General features: G+C 42.0%; 1 protein-coding gene across 1 annotated transcript in view; it reads left to right on the top strand.

The window, feature by feature from the left end:
- SARC_05453 (hypothetical protein) overlaps positions 1-8,570 on the top strand; it is a gene marked incomplete at its 3' end in the record, with an annotated part of 11,496 nt that overhangs the window by 2,054 nt on the left and 872 nt on the right. The window contains exons 3-11 of the mRNA XM_014300690.1: positions 886-1,080; positions 1,512-1,599; positions 2,222-2,307; positions 3,480-3,591; positions 4,559-4,599; positions 5,432-5,540; positions 6,045-6,168; positions 6,719-6,861; positions 8,044-8,224. Coding sequence (XP_014156165.1) covers positions 886-1,080; positions 1,512-1,599; positions 2,222-2,307; positions 3,480-3,591; positions 4,559-4,599; positions 5,432-5,540; positions 6,045-6,168; positions 6,719-6,861; positions 8,044-8,224 — 1,079 coding nt within the window. The remainder of the gene's footprint in view (positions 1-885; positions 1,081-1,511; positions 1,600-2,221; positions 2,308-3,479; positions 3,592-4,558; positions 4,600-5,431; positions 5,541-6,044; positions 6,169-6,718; positions 6,862-8,043; positions 8,225-8,570) is intronic.

Genomic DNA, 8,570 nt, shown 5'->3' with positions numbered 1-8,570 from the left:
GTACGCTCACGTCCGATTGCATTTCAAATACTTGGCTCGTCATGTTCCGTAATGAGGAATCATGCCGATATCACTTCAGGCCATCCACCCGCAGTTTGTGCCCTTATTCGGTCCTACAGGCCAATGCCATCCGACTGCTTCTCCATAAAGATCTAAAAATAGAACATACTCATGTGTTATTATTCACAATCGCACTAAACCCCAGCCCTATTGAATAAGCGTTGGTTCTGGTGTTGGTGACAAATAACATACATTACATTACAGTATCAGTCCCATACCCGTCCATGTATCACTATGAAACTATCTAGCTCTCGAAATTAAGGCCTACGCCCCGAAGCCAATGTTGCATACGAGCAACGTAGCACTGGGTATCCCTGGTAGTTGTCTCAGGATATTCGTATCCGTATTCATCTGTATTCGATGAATTATCAACCACATGTCTCGAACAAACCAAACCAAACCAAACCAATCGTGGAGAGCATACCACATAGATTTAGAACGTCGTATAGTCGTATATCATATGTCACTGTCACTGCATCATCGTATCTGTATTATCAGACATGTCCATGAGCTCTATCCACTGTTTCTTACGAACAGAGCCACGCGCCGGCTTTAGATGCAGTGAGTGGTATCGGTAGAACATAAAGTATATTGTATCATCGGATCCGTAGTTCGCTGACAATTCTGAGAGAGTGGGTATGTAGTTTGCCAGAGACTGAGTCGAGCGCAAATAAAAAGACATAGCAACTGGTATTGGTAAACGGCTCAGGGGGTAGATGAAAACCCCAACACCGCCATATCTATATCATCCAGCAATTTCGAACACCCTATCCGTATTACACGCTATATCTGAACGTGTTGCCAACTTATTAACTCCCCTCTCAGAGCGTACGACCAGAGCCAGGCGCAGAAGGCCGCCCTACAGAAACAACGGGCCAGAGGGCAGGCGAGCGACCAGGACAAGCCCAATGAGACAGGTCAACCACAGACTATCCCCGCCATAGGCCTACCCATCCTTGTGACTACCGTCGCGGGTGATGGGGCGAAGTCGAGTCAGAAATCGCTGGCCAAAGCAGAGAGGTGTGTGTGTAGGGTTATGGGTGAGGATTAGTATATTATTAAGGCAGAATGGGTTGTTAGAGTATTAATATGTTATCGAATAAGGATAGGTCATTGGTAAGGATTAATATGTTATTAAGCAAGAATGGACTCAGACAAAGATAGTTTTCGTAGTTTGTAGGGCCGTCCATTTGTCTGAATTTGCCTGTAGGTACGTTTAATCAGACAGAGATAGTTTACGTAGCTTGTAAGACCGTCTGTCTCAATTTGCCTGTAGGTACGTTTTATCAGACTGCGATAGTTTACATACTTCGCAAGGCCGTCTGTATGAATTTGACAGTAGGTACGTCTTTTAGACAGAGATAGTTCACGTAGTTTGTAGGGCTGTACGTCTTCTCATACTGAGATAGTTTACGTAGTTTGTAAGGCCGTCTGTTTGGATTTGTTTGTAGGTACAAGTTAAAGTTCAAGCTGACGACGGAAGTGGATATTGAGGAAGCGAAGAGGAAGACCTGCAGTGTGATAGCCGATGAGAATGCGGTATGTACGTATGCCTGTGCGTGTGCGTAGTCGTAGGGTATTAATATCGTTTCTGCTTTACAATACCTCTGATATTCTGTTATATGTTTTGGTATCGTTTCTGCTTTATAATAACTTTGATAGTGTATCATATGTTTAGGTATGCCTCCGGATCTTGTTCGGTAGTAGGTACATGTCACATGCCTGTGGTCGTAGGTGATAAGGACCGTTTCTGCTGTCACATACCTGAATTCATTTTGAGTGCATGTTTGGCCCGTATAGAGAATGGTTGTGCAGTAAGCAGCCCAGGCACTGGGTGTGCCTAAAGCTCGGTACTTCTCATAGATCTCGACCTCGTTGCATATGCGCCAGACTTGAGAAACGAACAATTGCGCAGCCAATTTCTTGGGATTCTTACAGTCCATCCGAAGTTCAACTATTTTAAGTTTTGCTTTAAATTAAACTATGCAAGTATGAATATGCATCACTGACATTATGATAAAATATATATATATATATATATATATATATATATATATTTATATTTATATTTATATAATATATATATATATATATATATGAGGTCCATTCTATTTATCTTTTACTCTTTGCTAACAGTCGCTTGACTTAATGTCCCGTACAGGACACTTTGGTGCTGGGCTTTGATGAGCTGTACTACTCGACCGATGATCCTGTTGGATTCCCGGTGCGACCCAAATGGGACTACAGGTATAGTAGAACTACTATATATATTGTTGTAATGTAGTTTTATATATACATATATATATATATCGGGTTTCAGGGTTTAGGGTTTAGCAATCACAAGCACATCCACAATTTACAGTTATAAGTGCACAGAAACAGTACACGCATTACCTTACTAATCCTTAACCTACTGTGCTCACTGACTATAAAATCATCTCTATCAATATCGTGACATACCTGGCAGTGTTTACGCACACCTACGCGTACAATTAGCACTACACGCACTACCTTACTATATCTCCAACCTGCTTTTGTTATTTGTTTGTTGTACGTTTCTGTATCTCTAACCTGTTTTTTGGTTGTACCTAACTACTGTATCTGTCACCTGCCTTGTTCTGTGTGTGTTGTACCTTCCTGTACCTCTATTCGTTTGTTTTCCATTGCTTTTCGTTTGTCCTCCATTGCTCATCCGCCCGCGCAGCACCCGTGTGATATCAGCGAACGATGTGATCATATCATATCATATCCTCATTCTCCTGTGCGTGTCTTGTGCTTGTATTCCCCGCTGTCTGTGTACTGCTGTTTTCTCATGTGCATATCCCTCATAGCACATGTATTTCATATCATATCCTCATTCTCCTGTGCTTGTCTTGTGCTTGTATTGCCCACTGCCTGTGTATTGCTGTTTTCTCATGTGCATATCCCTCCTAACACATGTGTTTCCTATCATATCCTCATTCACCTGTGCTTGTGCCTGTATTGCCCAATGTCTGTGTACTGCTGTTTTCTCATGTGCATATCCCTCATAACACATGTATTTCATATCATATCCTCATTCTCCTGTGCTTGTCTTGTGCTTGTATTGCCCACTGCCTGTGAATTGCTGTTTTCTCATGTGCATATCCCTCCTAACACATGTGTTTCCTATCATATCCTCATTCTCCCGTGCGTGTGCTTGTATTTCCAACTGTCTGTGTATTGCTGTTTTCGCATGTCATATGTTTCTCCTTGCACTTTTTGTGCTACACACCCATCACTAGCTCCTGTTATGCTCATTCATTGGGTATTGTTTATGTTATGCTCACTCATTGGCTATTGTTTATGTTATGCTCACTCATTGGGTATTGTTTATGCTATGTTCACTCATTGGGTATTGTTTATGTTATGCTCACTCATTGGCTATTGTTTATGCACAGTATGACGAAAGACCAGCTGGAAGCGCGAGAGGAGGCCATGTTTGAGACATGGCTGAGCCACGTGTACACCAAACACGGCACAAATGTGGGCCATTTCGAACACAATTTGGAGGTGAGTGCGTGCGTATGACATAGTGCATACGTGCTTGGCCTGATACACACTATGTCTCGTCGGTTCGGGACTTCGTGTAGGCGTGTAGGTAGTTATTGTGTTATTGATATTGAGGACAGGTTAGTGGTCTGTTGACAGCTGTGGGTGGTGCATTGGTTGTGTGTCTTGTCACAGCAACACCTTCCTGTGTACGTGAGCCGTCACTCTGTGCACTCACAGTTACAGTGTGGCTGAGCGAAGAATGTGTCTGGGCTAAGCGTATATCCAGGACAGATTTATCTATCAGTCCATTGGCTATATTCAGGACAAATCCAGGACAGATTCATTTATCAGTCCATTGGCTATATCCAGGACAAATCCAGGACAGATCTATTCCTCAGTCCATTGGCTATATCCAGGACAAATCCAGGACAGATCTATTCCTCAGTCCATTGGCTATATCCAGAACAATTTCAGGACAAATCTATTAATCAGTCCATCGGCTATATCCAGGACAAATCCAGGACAGATCTATCTATCAGTCCATTGGCTATATCCAGGATAGATCTATCTATCAGTCCATTGGCTATATCCAGGACAGATTATTTATCAGTCCATTGGCTATATCCAGGACATATCTATTTATCAGTCCATTGGCTATATCCAGGACAGATCTATTTATCAGTCCATTGGCTATATCCAGGACAGATCTTTTTATCAGTCCATTGGCTATATCCCGGACAGATCTATTTATCAGTCCATTGGCTATATCCAGGACAGATCTATTCATCAGTCCATTGGCTATATCCAGGACAGATCTAGGGCAGATCTATTTATCGATCCATTAGCGTGTACATCTGGACAGAGCTCGACGAGAGATGTTTCATTACCGCACATGCCTCGCGCGTATCTACATCAAGTACCGCACTTCTTTTAATACATCTGTTTGTCCTGCTCATCCGAGTACATGCCATGCTTCTTTCCTCAGACCTGGCGGCAGCTCTGGCGAGTGCTGGAAGTATCTGACTTGTAAGTAGTTATGTATGTGTGTAAGCGTAAAATGAGTTGTAAGTAGTTATGTATGTGTGTAAGCGTAAAGTGACTTGTAAGTAGTTTTGTATGTCTGTAAGCGTAAAATGACTTGTAAGTAGTTATGTATGTCTGTAAGCGTAAAGTGACTTGTAAGTAGTTATGTATGTCTGTATGCGTAAAGTGACTTGTAAGTAGTTATGTATGTGTGTAAGCGTAAATTGTCTTGTAAGTAGTTATGTATGTCTGTATGCGTAAAATGACTTGTGAGTAGTTGTGTATGTCTGTATGCGTAAAATGGCTTGTAAGTAGTTGTGCACGTGTGTCAGCGTAACATACGGAGGCATTTAAAAATCTGATATATGTTGTGCACGTGTCTAAACATATGTTGTGCACGTGTTTTAACATATGTTGTGCACGTATATAAACATATGTTGTGCACGTGTGTCTTACTTAATTGTGTGAGAAGTTACGGTACTGTTCATGTAGTCAAACGTTTTTTCGAACGGTGTAGGTGTAAGGATACCCGTTTTTGCGCAGTGAATTAGGGTCAATAGGTGCAGCACTGCTGGATTAGTATCTATATGTGTATATATATATATATATATATATATGTATATATATATATAAAGCTATTTCGTACAGTTGGCCTGTGCATCGCTCACCCGTGCTTGTTGTAAACCCAAAAACTCTTAAAAAAACCCTAAGCGAGACCCTAGCACGAACGTACACCTGGCAGGGCCTGTGCTTGTTTTCTCGTACAAGAATCCAACATGTGCGTGTACATGGATATCAAACCCTAAACCCTAAACCTTATATACCCCTGAAACAGGATACTGATAGTTGTGGATGTGAGGCACCCCTCACTACATTTCCCGCCGGAATTGTACGCGTACATAAACAAAGAGCTGCAAAAGGCAGTTGTCCTGGTCATTAATAAGGTGTGGTTGCTTTACTGATAAGGTATGTTTGGTTTATTAGTATGGTGTATTTGGTTTATTAATAACGTGTGTTTGGTTGATTAACAACGTGTGTTTGCTTTATTAATAGCGTGTGTTTGCTTTATTATTAGGGTATGTTTGGTAGTAAGATGTGTTTGGTTTATTATTAAGGTGTGTGTTTGGTTTATTAGTAAGGTGTGTTTGGTAGTAAGATGTGTTTGGTTTATTATTAGGGTGTGTGTTTGGTTTATTAGTAAGGTGTGTTTGGTTCATTTAAAAGTCGTGTTAATTTATCATTAGGGTGTGTTTGGTTTTATTATTAAGGTGTGTTTAATTTATTAATAAGGTGTGTTCAATTTATTATTAAGGTGTGTTTAATTGAGTAATAACTGAGTTGGTTTATTGATAAGGTGTGCATCCCTTATTAATAAGGTGTGTTCGGTTATTACTAATGTATGTAGCCATCCAATGCGTGTGTTCTGTGCTGTTTCTCTATCCACACAGGTAGACATGGCTGGCTTAGCCACCCAGGAGGCTTGGGTCAAGTACATGCAAGACCTCTTCCCCGCTCTGACCATCGTCAAGCTGTCGTCCTTCCCAGATATTGATCAAATCGCAGATGAGGGAGGTAAGCCTACTGTGGTATATCTGAACATACTTGATTGTGCACTGTTCTTTGTTTTGTCTATATTCCGATACAGCCCGGAATATAAAAACCCTAAAGCCCCACTGTCCTTGTCGTGTATATATTCCGATATAGCCCGGAATATAAAAACCGCAAAACCCTACTGTCTTTGTCGTGTACGGTATAGCCCTGTATGTATTGGCATTGTTCTTATGATGATAGGGATACCCATGTGTGTTTGTGTCTGTCTGCCTGCGTGTGTGTGTGTGCCTGTGTGTGTACATGCGTGTGTGTCTGCGTGTGTCAGTGTGTTTGTGTGTGTGCATATATGTGTGTGTCTGTGTGTGTGCGCATGCGTGTGTGTGTGTGCGTGTGTGTGTGTGCGTGTGTGTATGTATGTGTGTATGTGTGTTTGTACAAATGTGTGTGTGTGTTTGTGTGTGTGTGTGCGTGTGTGTATACATGTGTGTGTATGTGTGTATGTGTACGACGCCATGAAGCTGTTCGTTTCCTCACACCTCACCCTTTGTCCATCTCGTATATTTTTGTCCAGTTTACATGAAACAGTACAAGCGCCTGAATGACATCAAGAAGAACGACGACATGAAGCAGCAGATACTCGACAGCAAGTGCGCCATCATGCAGGCCTGTGCCAACAGCTGCACTCGCCTCCCCACCCAAAAAGAGTTTATTGAGGTGAGTAGTACTGTGCGTGTGTGTGTGTGTGTGTGTAGTAGTAGTAGTGTTGTGGTGTGTTGCGCTGTGTTGTGTTATAGTATAGTATATTGAGGTGAGTAGTACTGTGCGTGTGTGTGTGTGTGTGTGTGTAGTAGTAGTGTTGTGTTGTTTTGCGCTGTGTTGTGGTATAGAGTATATTGAGGTGAGTAGTACTGTGCGTGTGTGAGTGTGTGTGTGTGTAGTAGTTGTGTTGTGCTGTGTTGTGTTATAGAGAGTATATTGAGGTGAGTAGTACTGTGCGTGTGTGTGTGTGTGTGTGTAGTAGTAGTAGTGCTATGTTGTGTTGTGTTGTGTTGTGTTGTGTTATCCCATAGAGAGTATATTGAGGTGAGTAGTACTATGTGTGTGTGCGTGTGTGTATAGTTGTGTTGTGTTGTGTTAGTTACACTCTATTGTCGACATGGTATAACTGTGCTAAAGGGCTGCTGCTATCTTCTGTTGACCTGAAATCTGTACATCTTAGCTAAACCCTATACCCTAAACCCCTAACCCATGAGTGTCATTCACCCTATCCACCACTCCACTACTCGAGGGCTTTCCCCGGCCCTCTCGAGGGGACCGGAGCTATGTTGATTGTGGGTGGGATGGATGTAGCCTCTGCGTGCTTAGTGTATCGTATTCGCATTCACGTTCGAGTCTATTCTTGATTCCATTCCGTTCGTACAACTTGATCAGTTTATCCAGTTATCTGCTGTTAGTCAGTCCGTACTATTGTTTTAAGCCAGTCAGTCTAAATAGTTTGTTCGTATGTATTTCATTGTATGTATGTGTTCATGTATGTGTGTATGTATATATAAATATATGTGTGATTGTATTAGTACTACGTGTTCATACATCATATACAACATACACATACACAACATACACATACACAACATACACATACACAACGGCACACTATATACGCACATACACATACACAACATACGCATACACAACATACACATACACGACAGCGCACTATATACGTACATACACATACACAACATACACATACACAACAGCACACTATAGACGCACATACACATACACAACATACGCATACACAACAGCGCACTATATACGCACATACATATATCCAATTCATCCATCTCCTTCATTTCATTAACATTCGCCATGCCCATTTCGGTGCAACTCCAGACCTACATACAAACCCTGAAAGATGCCGATGCCAAGCAACCGAACCCCAACCAGAGTGCACCTGGGGACAATAGCCCCAACCAGAGTGCACCTGGGGACGATAAAGAGGACTGTTTAAGCGACACCGGGGCCATTTCCGAGGACTGCGAGAGTGACGACGGCTTAGACACCTCTACTGAAGGTATCGTTATGTGTGTAAGGGCCACTGCACCTGACACTTTGCCTGTGTGGTGGTGTGTGGGGTGGTGTGTATGGTGGTGTATGTGGTGGTGTGTGTGTACTTAGTAGTCATAGCAGCCCCATACGAGACTATGGTATATCTGTACCATCATGAACATCCATTGATATGCCAGCCAGCCCAGGTCTCTCACTTCGTGTTCAACTAGTAAACTGCTGTCGATTGGATGTCTATATAAAGCCCTCTGACCCGAGTCACCTGGAAAAATGGACTAAATATATATATATATATATATATATATATATATATATATATAGCATGTATGTATGTATGTAGTGTATGTATATAT

The sequence above is a fragment of the Sphaeroforma arctica genome (genome assembly GCF_001186125.1).
Source record: "Sphaeroforma arctica JP610 unplaced genomic scaffold supercont1.348, whole genome shotgun sequence".
Classification (NCBI taxonomy): domain Eukaryota; class Ichthyosporea; order Ichthyophonida; genus Sphaeroforma; species Sphaeroforma arctica.
This window is presented reverse-complemented; position numbering and strand designations above follow the sequence as displayed.